The 17,851-nt window shown below is 50.8% G+C and overlaps 1 protein-coding gene across 1 annotated transcript in view; it reads right to left on the reverse strand.

Annotated features, from left to right (window-relative positions):
• Positions 1–2,136: 2,136 nt before the first annotated feature.
• NCAM1 (neural cell adhesion molecule 1) overlaps positions 2,137–17,851 on the reverse strand; it is a 53,479-nt gene continuing 37,764 nt past the window's right edge. Inside the window, exons 19-22 of the mRNA XM_054395560.1 lie at positions 9,207–9,414; positions 8,100–8,216; positions 6,100–6,885; positions 2,137–2,257 (exon numbers count right to left, since the gene is read on the reverse strand). Of these exons, the coding sequence (XP_054251535.1) occupies positions 2,137–2,257; positions 6,100–6,885; positions 8,100–8,216; positions 9,207–9,414 (1,232 nt within the window). The remainder of the gene's footprint in view (positions 2,258–6,099; positions 6,886–8,099; positions 8,217–9,206; positions 9,415–17,851) is intronic.

Below are 17,851 nucleotides of genomic sequence, written 5' to 3' on the forward strand. Positions count from 1 at the left end.
CCTTGCATGCTGCTAACCTAGAAGGGGGGGGAAAAAAAAAAAATAATCAAACCCAAAAAGCAGCTATTTTACACCTTGAAAAGTGAATAATAATAATTAAAAAACAACATTTGTCGATTGTAAACACTTGGAAAGGACCAAAAATTGGCCAAAAAAATATTAAAATTAATAATAATAATAATGAAAAGTGAAACAGAGAGGCTGAATACTGCAAATTGAAATCCAATCCCCCAAAGCTGCAATTTTGGCATTCTTCCTATCATCAAAAGACTTAAAAAAAAAAAAACAAACAACAAACCCAAAAAACAAAATCCCAAACAATAAAAGGAATAAAAGGCAAAGAAATGCTTCAAGTGGAGAAGAGAAACCATGAGGTGAAGAAGGAAAAAAAAAAACCCATACCAACCCCCCCAACAAAATCAAAATAATCAAACTCATAACTTACTTCTGAGAGGCTTTTACATATTTCCAACTCGACTGAAAAGTACAAAAATAAATTGTGGACTTTGTTCAGGGAGGGCCCAGCTGTACCCAAGCAGCACAGCATTTGCTAGACTAAAAAGGGAAAAAAAACAAAACCAACCAACCCAGGGTCTTTGTCTCTCTTTTTTTTTTTTTTTTTTTTTTTGTCTTTTGTCTTTTTTAATCATTTTTATTGTCTAGGACTAGATTTGGAGCTTCCCCAACTGCTTTATTTGCAGTTCTGGAACTTCCCCCAACCTGCTTTTATCTGCAGGTTTGGAGCTTCCCCAACCACTTCCTTTGCAGTTTTGGAGCTTCCAAACCATTTTTCTATACAGTTTTGGAGCTTCCCCAACCACTTATTTACAGTTTTGGAGCTTCCCAACCCCTTGATCTGCAGGTTTGGAGCTTCCCTAACCACCTCCTTTGCAATTCTGGAGCCTCCCCAACTATTTTTGCTGCAGTCCTGGAGCTTCCCCAACCACTTCAGCTGCAGTCCTGGAGCTTCCCCAACCACTATTTACAGTTTTGGAACTTCTCAACCACTTTATTTGCAATTTTGGAGCTTCCCCAACCACTTCATCTGCAATTTTGGAGCTTTCCAACCACTTTATTTGCAGTTTTGGAGCTTCCCCAACCACTATTTACAGTTTTGGAACTTCCCAACCACTTCAATTTGCAATTTTGGAGCTCCCCAACCACTGCATTTGCAGATTAGGAGCTTCCCAACCACCTTTGTTGCAATTCTGGAGCTTCCCAACCACTATTTACAGTTTTGGAACTTCTCAACCACTTTATTTGCAATCCTGGAGCTCCCCAACCAATTTCTTTGCAGGTTTGGAGCTTCCCAACCAATTTCTTTGCAGGTTTGGAGCTCCCCAACCAATTTCTTTGCAGGTTTGGAGCTTCCCAACCACTTTCTTTGCAGGTTTGGAGCTCCCCAACCAATTTCTTTACAGTTTTGGAGCTTCCAAACCTTTTTTTTTTTCCTACAGAATTGGAGCTTCCAAACCAATTTTTTACAGTTTTGGAGCTTCCCCAATCACTTTACAGGTTTGGAGCTCCACAACCACTTCCTTTGCAGGTTTGGAGCTTCCAAACCACTTCCTTTGCAGGTTTGGAGCTTCCAAACCACTTCCTTTGCAGGTTTGGAGCTTCCAAACCACTTCCTTTGCAGGTTTGGAGCTCCCCAAACTGCTCTGCAAAACGTTTCTTTGCAGTTTTTCCTTATTTCAATACAGCCAGGATCAGCTTAAGCCCTGATTTGGTTCTGGGTTTAAACCCTGGTTTTAATTTAAAAGGTTATTAACTTGTTTGTTTTTGTGTTTTTTTTTTTTTTTTTTTTTCCTTAAAAGCAAGTGCACAACCAACAGAACCTTGGTAGAAATCTTCCAAAACAAGCAACCAACTGAAAAAATAATAATTAAAAAAAAAGAAAATGAAATAAAAAAGGAAAAAAGAAGAAGAAAAAAAAAAGAAAACAATAAAAGAGATTTTTTTTTCTCCCCCTCCCCCTCTCCCCCTCCCCATTTATGCATTCTTCTGTTTTTGTTGGTGTTTTCTTTGTTTAAAAAAAAAAGGCAACAGACACTAGAGGAATGAGATGTGTTGTGGTTCGTGGTTCAGATGCTTGGGTGAAGTTCTTCTGTCGTTGGCTCTTTCAGCTCTGGCTGATCATGCTTTGCTCTCACTCTCATTTGTTTGTGTGGCTTCATTGGGGACCGTCTTCACTTCTGCTGGAGGGCTCTTGGCTTCTGTTGCTTGCACTTCCAATTTGTCTTCTACTGGGGGCTTCCTGGACCAAAAAGAAAATGAAAAGAAAGGCACAGGTTAGAGGCAGAGAAAGAAGATACTGGCTCTGAAGTCATCATAATGGAAGAATCTACCCCAAGCTTCATTTAGCTCCAAGGGAGACCTTAGAGCAGCCTTCCAGTACCTGAAGAGGGCTACAGGAGAGCTGGGGAGGGACTTCTGACATGGGATGAGAGTGATAGGATGAGAGGGAATGGATTGAAGCTGGAGGAGGGCAGATTGAGACTGGAGATGAGGAGGAAATTCTTGGCAGTGAGGGTGGGGAGACACTGGAACAGGTTGCCCAGGGGGTTGTGGATGTCCCCTGCCTGGAGGTGTCCAAGGCCAGGCTGGATGAGGCCCTGAGCAAGCTGGGCTGGTGGGAGGTGTCCCTGCCCATGGCAGGGAGCTGGAACTGGATGAGCTTTGAGGTCCCTTCCAACCCAACCCATTCTGTAAACTACTTTTCCTCCTGCCCTGAGTCACCACACCAGGACCCCAGCATGGTGGGTTTGGAAAGGACCACTGGAGCTCAGCCAGTCCAAGCCCCCTGGCTAAACCAGGGTCACCCACAGCAGCTTGCCCAGGATCACAGTGCCCAGGTCTCAGGCTGCAGCAGGTTGTGGTGCACAGAAAGGAGCAGAAGGCAAAAGTCAGAGGGCTGCAGAGGAATTTGCTGGCACCAGCAGCACTCAGCTGTGTCACCCAAGTGTCCTGTTCAAGCAGGCTGCCACTTCAGCAGAAAATCTTTTTCCCTTCAGGAAGTCAGACCCACAATTTCCCAGCTGTTGTAGGAAGGGAAACAGAAAAGTGACTTCTGTCCAGCACAAGTGGTAAGGGAGGTCAACATCCTCACAGGGTAAGGCTCAGGGTCAGCAGCACAGAAGCCTTTGCCCAATGCTCTCCTCCCAGCCATGCAAAGCACCACACAAAGCACTTCTGGTGGCCTCTCTGAAGTGCCTGCTCCAGCCCATCAGCCACCAAGCCACTCTGGGTGGCTGCAAGCTTGATTCACCCTGACAGGCAGGAGAGAGGACTCTGAGCCTATGGTTACAGTGCCAGTTGTGCCAAGGAGAGTAGCCCAGCTAGGGGGAGGCTGGCCCAGCAGCAAGAAGCCAGCTCTGCATCCCACCACCCCAAGAAGTCCTTTACATGACACAGAGCTGGCTGCATTCAGCCACTGGAAGAGTTTCCTTACTATGGGCAAACCATTTCTGCTGCCTCCTTTCATCTGGGAACCAGATCACAGCTCTCTGTTTGCCTCTCAGCAGCCCAGGGCAGCAGCTTTAGGTGCAGCTTGGATTTCTCTGCTTGGGAGCAGCTCAGCTGCACCTATCAAAGCTGCCTGGTGCCACCCAATGCCTGGTCAGGCACTGGCACAGGCTGCCCAGGGAGGTGGTGGAGTCCCCATCCCTGGAAGTGTTCAAGAAACCTGTGGCCATGGCACTTGGGGCCAAGGTGGTGCTGGGTTGAGGCTTGGGCTGGATAATCTTAGAGGCCTCTTCCAGCCCAATCAACTGATTCTATTGCACTTGCTGTGCCCTCCAGGCTGTCCAGGAAGGACCAGGTGCTCCACAGCTGTGTGGGGCACAAGGCAGTGCCCCACAAGGCAGGATTGCCTCCTGAGGATGCCTGGGAGGGCAGGAGCACAGCAGAGGTAGGGAGAGCAGAGCCCAGGCAGCTGAACTAGCAAGTGGAACAGCAAGGGGCTGCCCTCAGTCCTACCACCAGCCTGGACTGGTGCTCTCTGAGTGCTCTTAGTGTCAGAGCCAACCCCCAGGGCCAGCCCTTTCTTTTGGGTTGAATACAAAGCTGCCACCATGAGCTCACTGTCCTGAGGTGTAAGGATGGAGAAAGCTCTAAGCCAAAGCCATGCCTGGGGGTATGTGGGCAGTGTGGGTGCCACACTACAGCCCAGATGGACCTGAGCTCTACAGCAGCTCCCTGGGCTCCTGGCAGTGCTCTAGTTGAGTGCAAAGCCCTCTGCAGAAGATCCTCTGCAAAAGCTGAAGCTGCACAGTGTGAATCAGCTCAGCCTTTTGGCTTTGGGAGCTGCTCCCACAACCACCACAAGCTGCCTGTGCAGGGCTCCCTCATGCAAAGCACAGAGCTTGCTCCTCCTGTTCCACCCTGCCTCTGCTCTGCCTTGTGTCCAAACAGGAAGCCAGACCCCACAGGGACCCTAGGGACCTGTCCCCTCCAAAGCTGCTCATCCATTTCCAATCAGCATTTTCCAGGCTTCTGTGCTTGTGGCTCTGTCAGCAGCTGCCCTCCAAACTGACACAGCCAGAGTGTTCCTGTCCAACATCTGCACAACAGCTGGGGACCTCGTGCTGCTTTCACTCTCCAGTTAGTGGCTGCTGCCAAACTCAGGTGCAGACTCCTCTCAGCTGAGGAAAAGCTGCTCCTGTCCAGATGGCACAAAGCTCCAAAGGACCCCCATGGGTGTCCCACCTGGGGCATGCTGATGCTCCTTGCTCAGCTGGGGAAAGAGCAGAGCCAGTACAGGGGATGGAGGCTCAGCTCCCAGACACCACCCTGCCAAATAACCCTGACCCAGCTGAGCTGTGTGGCTGCTGCCCCTCTCAGCTGGGATCTCACTGCCTCATCCTTTTGCCAGCTTAGGGACAAATCCAGAGGTCCTATGCACAGTCCTGGCTTCTGCCCCACCTTACACTGGGAGAAGTTCTGAAGGGCTCCACTGATCTGTTGAGAAGATGAAGTAGGGTGGCTGTGCTCACTGGGCTACAGCAGCTCAGTGCCTCTGAGGCCAGCACGTCCTGAGCACCAGACCGGAGCCCCCCTGAGCACCAGACTGGACCCCCCCTGAGCACCAGACTGGAGCCCTCCTGAGCACCAGACTGGAGCCCTCCTGAGCACCAAGCTGGACCCCCCCTGAGCACCAAGCTGGACCCCCCCCTGAGCACCAAGCTGGACCCCCCCCTGAGCACCAAGCTGGACTCCTCCTGAGCACCAGACTGGAGCCTCCCTGAGCACCAGACTGGACCCCCCCTGAGCACCAGACTGGAGCCTCCCTGAGCACCAAGCTGGACTCCTCCTGAGCACCAGACTGGAGCCCCCCTGAGCACCAGACTGGAGCCCTCCTGAGCACCAGATGGGAGCCCCCCTGAGCACCAAGCTGGACCCCCCCTGAGCACCAAGCTGGACTCCTCCTGAGCACCAGACTGGAGCCTCCCTGAGCACCAGACTGGAGCCCTCCTGAGCACCAGATGGGAGCCCCCCTGAGCACCAAGCTGGACCTGCCCTGAGCACCAGACTGGAGCCTTCCTGAGCACCAGACTGGAGCCTCCCTGAGCACCAAGCTGGACCTGCCCTGAGCACCAAGCTGGACCACCCTGAGCACCAAGCTGGACCCCTCCTGAGCACCAGACTGGAGCCTTCCTGAGCACCAGACTGGAGCCTCCCTGAGCACCAAGCTGGACTCCTCCTGAACACCAGACTGGACCCCACTGAGCACCAAGCTGGACCCCCCCCGAGCCCCAAGCTGGTCCCACTGAGCACCAATCATGGACCCCCCTGCCCTGAGCACCAGACTTGACCCTCCTGAGCTCTTCCCTAGCAGAATAAGCCATGCTGAAGCTGCAGAGAAGTCTGAACAACAACAGCTCTGATCAATCCTGGCTTTGCCTTCCCCCTTGCTTCCCCGGCCCAGCCTATTCCTGCTGCCCTCCCTGCCCTTTCCAGCCGAGCCCTATGTGTGTGGCTGGTTCAGAAGTGAGTTAGTTTGCTAGGGGAAGGATGGGGTTAGCTCAGAGGACACCCAACACCAACACACCACGAGCACAGACACAGCACACAGCACCAGAAGATTAAAGGCAGCCATACTCGGTTTTTGCAGGTGCAGCAGGCACAGAGCTGTCTGCAGGGGAAGCAGCAAGCTCAGCAGCTTGCCCACTCGCCACACTGGCAGGAGTAGGGGAGCCAAGAGCTGCAAAAACATCCTTTGCAAGATCAATGTCTGGGGTCTTGAAGGTCCCTTCGTCCATTTTAAAGTCCTCATTCTGTGAGGGGTTTGTGGCACTGCCTGGGGCAGCCTCACTCTTCACATTGCTTGGGTTCTTGGCTGTCTCTGTCGGGCTCTTCGCTGCCCCAGGCTGCACAGCTTCCTTCTCGGGGCTCTTGGTGCTTGAGGCCTCCTGCTTGGGCTCTGATGGAGCTGGAGGGGAGCTAGTGAGGTTTGCAGGGCTTGGGGCAGCTGCCTTGTTCCCAGCTGCTGCTTTGGAGGTCTCAGCCACGTTAGCAACAGCGCTGGGGCTGAGCACTGCCCCTTGGCCGGACAGGACACTCGAAGACAAATTAGTAGTGGCTGGAGCAGAGCTTGGAGTATCACTGAGGTCAACAAGGGGAGCCACTTTGGGGGTGGAGGAGGGTGGTGGTGAAGAGCCTGAGGTGGCTGCCCCTTTGGCTGGAGTAGCCTGGCCAGGAGACATGGAGTTAGAGTCAGGAATGGCCGCGGCTGGAGGGGCAATGCTGGAGGTCAGGGTGGTGGTCTCGCTGGTGGGGCTGTTCTGAGCAGTGGCAAAGGTCTCAGTGACAGTGTCAGAGTTAGTGGTGCCTGTAGTGACAGAAGGCAGCATGTCCTCAACAGTGGCTGCGGTGTCAGCAGGGTGCCTGTGAAGAGGACAGGAGCAGAAGAGAGAGAGAGAGACGATGAAGCCTGGAAAGTGAGAGCAGGGAGAAGGGAGAGCAGAGTGCAAGAGGGAGAAGGTGAGCTGGGGGTGCAGCAGCAGCATGGCACAGGGGTTACTACACACACAACATGCAGAGGTGCTCAGAGGAGCAGGAAGCTTTCAGAGGCTGCAAAGGGCAGCAAGGGATGGCTGAAGAGTTAACTGGGAAGAGGGGAAAAGGCAAAGAGGAGGAGAGGACCTTCAGCAATGGCTTCTTCAGAGATTTGGGTTCCAATCTTAGCCAACAACTTGCAGACACTCTTCTCTTTTAGCCCAGCTTTCCCTCTCAGCCTCTTCCACCTAACCTCACAAGAAGCTTTCCACCAATCCCCTGAGCTTGCAGCCCTGTGCCACCTGTCCCCACCCCACAGGGTCCCAGAACACAACACCTGAACCCAGGCCCTCCTCTTGGACTCCTTTTGCCTGCAACCCAAGGCTCTTACCAATGTGTGCCATCAGTCCCAAACATCACCCAAACATTAACAAGCACTTCACAGCTTCCCACAGTGAAATCCTCCCTATTGCAGAAGCCATGGAGAAGCTCTCAGAGGACACTAAACTGCAAGTCTAGGAAAGAATTTAATGAAGACAGAGGGCAATACTCCAACCTTGCCAATCCCAGCTGAGAGGGCTTCCCAGGCTTGGGCTCCAAGCAGGCTCTCTGCCACAAACAAAGCTCCCAGGTAGCTCCCAACCCTCTCCCTGACCCATCAGACCTGCCATGTCTCCTCCAACATCCAGAACATAGCTGCCCTGCTGCTACCAGCAGAGGACTGCATTCCCCACAGGATGTTCCAGCACTAACCCAGCACTGCCAGGGCAGAGCTGAAGCAGGGGGCAGTGGTAGCTTGGGCACTGCTTTTGCTCTGGCTCCTTTGCAGTCAACTTGGAGAGGTGCCTGGGACAGGACTGGCAGGAACAGCTCTTCCAAGGAACATTGCTGTCCTCCCCTTCCCAGGGCTGGAAAAAGGGAGTGCCTGAAGGCTGAGGAAGAGGAGAGGCAAATTCTCAGCTGGGACGCCGCAGAGGGAACGCTGAGATTTTACCTTTCATTCTCTCTTCCTGCCCTAAGTTATGAGCATGAGGGATGAGGCATGAATGCAGCTGAGGACAATGCACTGCCCCTGAGGCTAGGGCTGGCTAATGGCCACATACTCTGGCTCTGTCAGGGGGGTGGTCTCGTTGGGCTCTGTGTGCTTGCCCCCGGCGTGGTTGGGGGTCCGCTCCTCTTCCGTCCGCACCTCCACGATGGGCTCCTTGGATTCATCTTTCCTGTAACAGAGGGAACTGCATGGAGCATGGCTCACACTGGGCACCCCCTGCAAAGACAAGCTGCAAACATCCACAGAGTGGCAGGAACAGGCTGGCCCAAACAGGGCTTCTTGCCACTACCCCTTACAGTTGTTACCTACCCACCACAGCTGGCTAGGGGCCAGCTACTGATGGCTACTAACAGGAGTAGGACAACAACAGAGAAAGGGCTGAAGAAAGCCCTTCCTGGAAACACAAAGCAGAACCAGTGTGGCTCCAGAGCTCTTTAGTACTCTCCTGTCAGAGATAAGGAACTCAAAACACTGAACTCTGGTGCCCCCAGCATAAAAGGGATATGGAGCTGATGGAAAGGGTCCAGAGAAGGCCACAGAAATGATGAGAGGTTGGAGAACCTCCCCTGTGGGGACAGGCTGGGAGAGCTGGGGCAGTTCAGCCTGGAAAAGGCTCCAGGGAGACCTCAGAGCAGCCTTCCAGTACCTGAAGGGGCTCCAGGAGAGCTGGGGAGGGACTTTTGACAAGGGCTGGGAGTGATAGGATGAGAGGGAGTGGATTCAAGCTTGTGGAGGGGAGATTTGGACTGGAGATTGGAAAGAAATTCTTTGCAGTGAGGGTGAGGAGACACTGGCACAGGCTGCCCAGGTGGGCTGTGGCTGCCCCCTCCCTGGAGGTGTTCAAGGCCAGGCTGGATGAGACCTTGAGCAACCTGGGCTGGTGGGAGGTGTCCCTGCCCATGGCAGGGGGTTGGAACTGAATGTTCTTGAAGGTCCCTTCCAACCCAACCCATTCCATGGAATACTTTTCCTCCTGCCCTTGGTCACCACAGCAGTCCAGAACCCCAGCCCGGTGGGGTTGGAAGGGACCTCTGGACCCCACGGCAGGGGGTTGGAACTGGATGACCTTTGAGATCCCTTCCAACCCAACCCCACCCCACCCCCTGCATGCCTCCCAAGCAGCTCCTGCTCTGGAGCCCCCCAGAGGTGCCATACTCACGAGAAGGCAGCTTTGCCCTCCTCCATGTCCTTGCCCTTGGCTCCGGGGCCGGCCTTGCCGCAGAGGTTGACGGCGATGCACATCAGCAGCCCACACTTGTTGAGGAAGTAGCAGGTGACATCCACAGCCACCAGCAGCAGCACAAAGATGACAATCAGGATGCCTATGATGGCAGCAGTCCCCAGGCCTGACGTAGGGCTGGTGCTGGCTTCAGAGACCGAGAAGAGAAGAGCAGGAGGCAGCGTGGTTAGGAGCAGGGCTGAGGCTGGCTGTGGCTCTCAGCTGCGCTCACACAATGGCTCTGGTTGGAAAAGACCTTCAAAGATCAGAGCCCAACCATTTGGCCATGCTTGGGCTGCAGCATGGGGAAGCCACAGAGGCCACTCTGTCTCTAGAGCCCTTGCATGGTGACCTGTGCAGCACAACCTACCTGAGATGCCAGCTGCACAGGCACCCCGTGGGGCTCTTCCCATCTCTGCTGGGCTGAGGTCTGCTAAGCAGCCTGCAGAAACCTCTTCTGCTGTAGCACAAACCCAGCTGGGACTCTGAGGGGCTCCTGATTCCCCCCACCGCTCCCTCAAGGTGAAGGCTGCACCTAGGGTGCAGAGTGGCACTGCCAGCCCAGGCTCTGAGCCATCACTTGCCCTAGCAGGTGACAGAGCCCTGGGTGGTAGCTGTGGGGCCTCAGCACTGATCAGCCCCTTGGGTGGTGGAAAAGGAAGGAGGAATTGAAGCCCTTCCTGTTGCTCAGCTAGCAGAGCTGCCAAGGCCTTTCAGGTCTTACCCTGAAGGGAGAGCTGAGCTCACCAGGGAATGCTCCTGGAGTGCTTTGGCTGAGCCAGACAACAACCCAAGTGGCCTTCTGAGGAAGAGGATGGTAAAGACAAGCAGGCTGTGGCTGTGGGCATTGTCCTGGTCACAGCAGCTGCTCATTCCACCACACCTCCCTCTCCACCACCTTCCCCCAGCCACAGAGCAGAAAGGAATACCTTCTCTTTGCCAGCAGGTGAGAGGTGGGGATGGAGACCTAGAAAAGGCATGGGGCTGCCCCTACCTGCTGAGCTCTTTCTGGGAAACACATCAGAGGATCCTGCCAAAGCCTCTGAGCATCACTAAACCAACAGGCACAGCCCTGGCTGTGGCCAGCTGCACCTTCCCAGCCTGTCACACCCTCAGCACAAACTACTTTTTCTTCCCTTTTCATCCAGGATAATTCTTCCCAGGTTGCAGCTCTGCAGGCAGGGGCATTTCCCTGGGTGCTTCACACAGTTTAGCACCTGCCTGGCTACCAAACTACTCAAGACCTGCCTGCTGGTCCCAGCTGATTATCTGCACTCAAAGGCCTCTGCCAGAGCTGCTTGCTGAGGCAGCTGGACACCAGCAGGACTGCTTTGGGTGATTTTCTTTCAATTAAGATGCAAACCTGCTTTCCCCTAATGACCTTTTTGGTTACTGCTGGATGTCACAGCCCCCAAACACACCCACAGTCTTTGTACAGAAGCCCAGCAAAGCACCTCCTTCCCCTCAGCCCAACCTGTGGTGACTTGGACAGGTGGAATGATCATTTCCAGGGCTCACAGAGAGCCTTACCCTCTGCCACAGATTTGATTGCTTCAAAAGAGGAGAGACAGAGCATCGTCAGCATGAGACAGGTCAGTGCTGGGCCACTGTGTGCCCCTGGCAGGCACTAAGGCAGGCAGACTCCAACAGGGAGGCTTCTTTCTGCAGCTGGCTGCATCTGAAAGTCACTCTGACATCCCAAGTCCATTACATGCTCAGCAGCACATCTGTGCCCCAGCCCAGACCCCTGCCAGCACCTTGCAATGAATGAATCCCCATCCCTTGCATGCAGGGAGGGAGGTTTGGCCTCTTGTAGGGTGTTCAAGATTCCTGCATGGATGATTCCACAGCTACCAAAGTCCCTGTTCAGGTGGAGAAAGAGCCAAGGAGGTGGCAAACCTTTCCCCTTAGCTGCATCACCTTTCTGGGCATGAGCTGCACTAAGGTAAAGGTGCACTGAGAAAAGCATCCCAGGGAGGGTTACAAGATATTAACTCCTTGCTGTGCCTCCAAAATATTCCTCACCTCACTCACCAGAGCTGGAAGGAGACAACAGATTTTATCCTGGGCCAGATGGGAGCTTTGCTGTGTGCCAAAAGACATCTTCTGGAAAATTCCACTCACACCAGAGTCCTCCCTCTCTGCTTCCTCTCCCCACTAGGCTTTCACAAGACTTCAGCACCACTATCAGCTGTGAGTCCCTGAAAGCCAGGAGTTACCTGTGCCACAAACCACACCAAGAGCCTCAGGCACTGCCTGCACCTTCTCTGTCACCCCACAGGAGCTGCAAGCACAGCTGCAAAGCTGCTGGGACAACCACAGCCTCTGGGGCACAGCCAAAGCCTCTGGGTCCTCAGCAGGCTGTTTCCAAGCACCTTAAGAGTTCAGACATGGAATGGGACTTGGGCAAAGCTTTCAGGTGACCAGGATGGAAGGAACTCATTTCTTCTCTGTGCAGGAGTCAGTTTGCTGTGCCATTGGAGATCAAAAGGTTCAGGCATTCCCATGGGATCCTGGGCCATCCTGGTAGCATTTCCCTTCTGGCAACACCAAGGCACAGGTACCAACAGGGAGACAAGGAGCTGGAAAGGAGAGGAGCCCTCTGCCTTTGGCATGGGGGTGACCAAAGGGGGAAAGCTGCCCAGAAAACATGCTGAGAGAAAAAGACAACTCAGGGAGCCAGGGGGGGCTGAAGGGTGAAGCCCTCCCTGGGACTCCCTTCCAGCAGACTATGGGATTCACTGCAAGTAACTTCAGCCATGGAAATCATCTCTCATTTATTTGCCAGGGCACCACAGAGAGGAGAGCCTCCCCTGAGCATCATGCAGAACTCTGCAGTGCCTGAGGAGACCTCTCCTTGAACAGGAAAAGTGGCCCCTGAGGTGCTGCTCTCTCCACACAGCACTGTGTGAAGATAGAGTTTGGGTGAGATGAATTCAATAACCTCTATGCTGGGTGAGATGGAGCTGAGCCCCAGCTAGGAACCTCCAGCTGTGGGGAAGGAGAAACTCACAATCCAAGCTGCTATCAGATCTTCACAGTAATCAGGGCTCAGATAAGCTGACAGTGAGGGTGGGGAGACACTGGAACAGGCTGCCCAGGGAGAGGGCATCCATGACCTCTCTGGAGGTGTTCAACGCCAGGCTGGATGAGGCCCTGAGCAAGCTGGGCTGGTGGGAGTGTCCCTGCCCATGGCAGGGGGTTGGAACTGGATGATCTTGAGGATCCCTTCCAATCCAACCCACTCTATGACTCTCCAGCTGAGCTTCCATTCAGCCACAGCAGGTGGTCAGACAACTCCTTAGTGCCAAGCTCACTTCAGCAACACAAGGGTGCAGTAACTCCAAAGCTGCAAGCAATTTTCTGACCCCCTGGGGGTGAAGGGGTTTTTAAGAACAAGGAATCCAGATGCTTGTTGTGTGCAACAGCTGCACAAGGCTTTGCCTTTATAATTTAGGTAGAAAAGCAGCTGACAAACCATCATGGACAAAGGTCTGAATAAAGACAGCAGAGACTTCTTTATGTGCAGAGCATAAAACAGATCAGTAGACAAGGCTGGTGATGGCAGGGAGGGCTTTGCTCATCCCCATTAGAACCTGGTTAGAAAGGTTAATCCCATTCCAAACAACTGAGAGCACTGGAGAGAGGCTGGGAGGACAGTTCAACAGCTACAGCAACAGCTTCATCCTGGGCAAGCTCAGGCCCACTGATGGAAAGAGAGACCTGGAGGGAAGACACCAGCCCTGGCTGCAAAGAGGTCAGAGCCAAGTGGATTCCCCATCACAAAGGCAGTTCCTGGAGGGAGAGACACCTCCATTTCCAAAGAGATCAGAGCCAGAGGACTCCAATCACAAAAACATGGAAGGAGAAACCCCCCACACACATAGATACCCCCTCCATTTCCAAAGAGCAGAGCCAAATGGATTCCCATCACAAAAACATGGAAGGAGAGACCCCTCCCTCATTTCCAAAGCACATCAGAGCCAAGTGGATTCCCCATCACAAAGGCAATCCCTGGAGGGACAGACACCTCCATTTCCAAAGAGATCAGAGCCAAATGGATTCCAACCACAAAAACATGGAAGGAGAGACCCTCTCCCCATTTCCAAAGAGCATCAGAGCCAAATGGATTCCTCATCACAAAAACATGGAAGGAGAGACCCCCTTCCCATTTCCACAGAACATCAGAGCCAAATGGATTCCCCATCACAAAAACAGAGGGAGAAACCTCCCCCACCCCCCTTCATTTCCCAGGAGCAGAGCCAAATGGATTCCCCATCACAAGAACAATGCATGGAGGGTACAGGTTGTTGGCCTGGGTTTGGTTTTGGGTTTTTTTTTGTTGCTGTTGGGTTGCTTTTTGTTTTGCTGTTTGGTCTTTCAAAGTGAGAACAAGAGAGGAGGAGGAGGAAGAGGAGGAGGAAACAGCTGACATTCCTTCAGGGAAATGCAATCCAGAGAACTTGCTACTAAAAACCTGCATTCTACTGCCACCAGTTTCCATCCTGGCTGGTAGTGTCGGAGGTGGAGCTCTCCATCACCAGGATGAAGGATCAGTGACTCTCAGTCATTCAGCTGCTCAGTAAAACTTGATCCAAGCTGCTATTTATTTTTTTTTTCTTTCTTTCCTGTTAAAATGGCAAAAAAAAGGAACCTCTCTGTGCAGCTGAGAGCAGAGGAGTGGAAAAACCAGCAAGTGTTAGCCAAGCATCCAGTGCAGAGTTGTATGCTCATGGGCTGGGTTAGGTCCCAGCTCTACTATGGCTGATGAGATACTTGAGTGCACACAAGGGGCCAGTGGAGTCACAAGGATTCAACTACATAAAGAAAGGAAAGAGAGAAAGAAAGACCAAAGGAAAAAAAAAAAAAGCTCTTCAGTGTAACTGCCACAAGATGCTTCTCTCCAGACCACCACAGCAGGAAAACCTTCTCCTGGCCAGCAATTTGTATCCACATCCAAAAGCCCACAGAGAGCTCTGGGGGCAAGCACAGCAGGAACAGCTCTGGACCATCTTCTTTGCTCTTTTTAGAAGCCTGTGGGTTTAGATTTGTGGCTGAGGCTTCAGAAAAAAAAAAAAAAAACAACCAAAAAACAACCTGGTGATCAGCACCAGATGTGCAGAGAAAGCAGGGGTGGGGGGGAGAAAAAAAAAAACCCTTTGGGTGTTGTACCTTCCATGGATGAAAAAACAGCAAGCAAACCACCACCCAATCTTTCTTGACATCCAGTAAAAAAGGGCAAATTCATTACAAGCATCAACAAAAGACAAAAAAAGGCAATGAGGAAAAAAAAACCCACCACCAAAAACTTGGCTTAAACCTTTTTCTTTTTTCCTTGCTACAAAACACTCCTTCAAATTAAACAATTTTTTTATTTTTTAATGTTCTGTGGCGGTTTTTTTCCCCTTTTTGTGTGGGTTTGGGGTTGTGGTTATTTGTATTTTTTGTTTTCCTTTCTCCTTTCTGTTTTGTATTTTTTTTTATGATCCTCTGAAGCAAAACTTAAGCTTCTTTCACACCTTGGTGGTAACCCCCCGCCAGGGGCCTTTTCCAAGCAAACATTGCTTTGTTTCTCTGTGTATGTGTGGGGGGTAGTTTATTTATTTATTTATCTTTGCTTGGTTTATTTTGTTTGTTTCACTTTATTTTGAGTTTCTAACAGAGCAAGAGCAGAGTCACTGCAGAGAGAAGCAATGAAACAAAGGAGGAGGACGACGTTGATGGACTTCCCAAGGTCGCTGCAGGTGCCAGACAATGGTTCCCAGGAGGGGGTGGGGAGGTAGGTGGGGGGGAGATGGTGGTTTAAAAAAAAAAAGAAACATAAAACCCAACAAAATTTGGTGCATGTGGCAAGCGTGGATGTTCCCCCGTGGGATCCAAGGTGACATGGATGAAGACAGACACAGGAGAAAGAGGCAGGGGAAGGAAAGGAGGGAGAGGGGAGGGAAAGAAGGACAAGGAAGGACAGAAAAAAAAAAGGAGAGGAAAAAAAAAGGAGAGGAAAAAAAAAGGAGAGAAAAAAAAAGGAGAGAAAAAAAAAGGAGAGGAAAAAAAAAAGGAGAGGAAAAAAAAAGGAGAGGAAAAAAAAAAGGAGAGGAAAAAAAAAGGAGAGGAAAAAAAAAGGAGAGGAAAAAAAAGGAGAGGAAAAAAAAGGAGAGGAAAAAAAAAGGAGAGGAAAAAAAAAGGAGAGGAAAAAAAAAGGAGAGGAAAAAAAAAGGAGAGGAAAAAAAAGGAGAGGAAAAAAAAAGGAGAGGAAAAAAAAAGGAGAGGAAAAAAAAAAGGAGAGGAAAAAAAAAGGAGAGGAAAAAAAAAGGAGAGGAAAAAAAAAGGAGAGGAAAAAAAAAGGAGAGGAAAAAAAAAGGAGAGGAAAAAAAAGGAGAGAAAAAAAAGGAGAGGAAAAAAAAAGGAGAGAGAAAAAAAAAGGAGAGAAAAAAAAAGGAGAGAAAAAAAAAGGAGAGAAAAAAAAAGGAGAGGAAAAAAAAAGGAGAGGAAAAAAAAAAGGAGAGGAAAAAAAAAGGAGAGGAAAAAAAAAGGAGAGAAAAAAAAAGGAGAGAAAAAAAAAAGGAGAGAAAATAAGGAGAGGAAAAAAAAAGGAGAGGAAAAAAAAAGGAGAGGAAAAAAAAGGAGAGGAAAAAAAAGGAGAGGAAAAAAAAAAGGAGAGGAAAAAAAAAGGAGAGGAAAAAAAAAAGGAGAGAAAATAAGGAGAGGAAAAAAAAAGGAGAGGAAAAAAAAAAGGAGAGGAAAAAAAAGGAGAGAAAAAAAAGGAGAGAAAAAAAGGAGAGAAAAAAAAGGAGAGAAAAAAAGGAGAGAAAAAAGGAGAGAAAAAAGGAGAGAAAAAAGGAGAGAAAAAAGGAGAGAAAAAAGGAGAGAAAAAAGGAGAGAAAAAAGGAGAGAAAAAAGGAGAGAAAAAAGGAGAGAAAAAAAGGAGAGAAAAAAAGGAGAGAAAAAAAGGAGAGAAAAAAAGGAAGGGAAAAAAAGGAACGGAAAAAAAGGAAGGGAAAAAAAGAAAAAAGGAGGGGAAAACAGGAGAAAAAAATGAAAAAAAAAAGGAGAAAAAAGAAAAAGAGAGAAAAAATAGATAAAAAAATTAGAATATAAATATAGAAATCATAAGAATCCAAAGGTTTTCTTTAATTTTTTTTTTTTTTGGTAAATTAAAATGGCTTAAAGGTTAAAGAAGAGCATTGAGCACATTCACACTGACAAAAGGGGCTGGGGGGGGCAGGGAGGCAGAAGCTCAGCAATGTCCAAAGCTGCAGAGCAGGGTCCAAGTCAAGGGTCTGTAGGGTTTGCAAGCAAATGAGATTAAAGGTGATGGAACAGAGGGCTCAGGGGAGAGACAGGAAGGTGGTTATCTGGTATTTGAAAGGACAACACTGCCTTGGACATGGAACAACAGCAATCAAAGAAAACAAAAGAGGAAAGCTCCTGTGCAGCAGACAAACTGTCTGCCTGGCCAAGTTCTTCCCCCACAGGGCTTGAATCCAGGTAACTAAAGCACTGGAGAAGCAAGGAGGGCTCAAGAGCACAGGGCTGAGTCTTCCACTCGGCCTTCCAGCTGTCTGTGAACTCCTCTAATGCCATGAGGATCACCCTAAGCCTTCCAGGCACTCCGCAGGGCTCTACAGAAAAAAAAAATGCAACACTTGGGGCTGCAGGGAACTCCTGGCTGCTCCTTGTCCAGCAGAGCAATGCCACGGTAGAGGTGTTTAACCTCTCCTCATTTTGCACCCAAACTGGAAAAAGCTAAATGCCAGGAAAACAACAAAAATGCTGAAGGACAGAAGCACAGAGAGCTGCTTCCAGAGAGCTGCTCCCAGAGAGCTGCTCCATCCCCACTGCAGTTTGCCATCATTTCAACAGAGGCTTGGGGACTGCCTGCCAGAAAAATCTACCTTGCCCTCTGGCAATCTTTTCCCCACCATCAGCTAAGGAAACCAAAGGGTCTGTAAACACCCTAGAAGGCCTCCGAGAAACTAAAAACCCTAACAAAACAAAGGAAAACCCAACAAAGCCTGAAAGAGAGTCACAAATCCAGGGTCAGCAGTAACCATCCCACTGCAGAGTGCTCTCCTTGCCCCTGAACCACAGCACAGGCTGAGAACCAACTCCATCCACCTGCTGGGGCAGTCCTGCAGCACATCTGCACTCCCAGCCACTGCTTTCCAAAGTGCTTCTGGCACTTCCAAGGGCACCATTTGAGTGGCAGCCTCAAATCCTCATCCCTCCACCAGGCCACAGCAAGGAATCATTTCAGAGAGGCCAAAGAAGTCACAGCTGTGACAACAAACTGGGCTTTCCCCACCCCAACCAGCCCACTCTTCAGAGGGTCCCTGCCCTGTTTTGTTGGATTTCAAGGGCTCAGTGGCATCAGGGCTCCCCCTGCTCCTCCCATGGCCTCAAGGCTACAGCATGAACACCAAGCACCCCCCAGGCAGCAGAGCTCTCAACACTTGCTGATGCACCTGGTGCAAACCATCCCAACTGTCCCAGGCAGCTCTGCTGTGCCACTGTGGGGGGGAACAAAGTCTAAGAGAGCAAACATCAGCAAAGGGAGGCAGCAGTGACTGCACCCAAAGGGCTGT

Source organism: Indicator indicator, chromosome 34 (genome assembly GCF_027791375.1).
Source record: "Indicator indicator isolate 239-I01 chromosome 34, UM_Iind_1.1, whole genome shotgun sequence".
Taxonomy (NCBI): Eukaryota; Metazoa; Chordata; class Aves; order Piciformes; family Indicatoridae; genus Indicator; species Indicator indicator.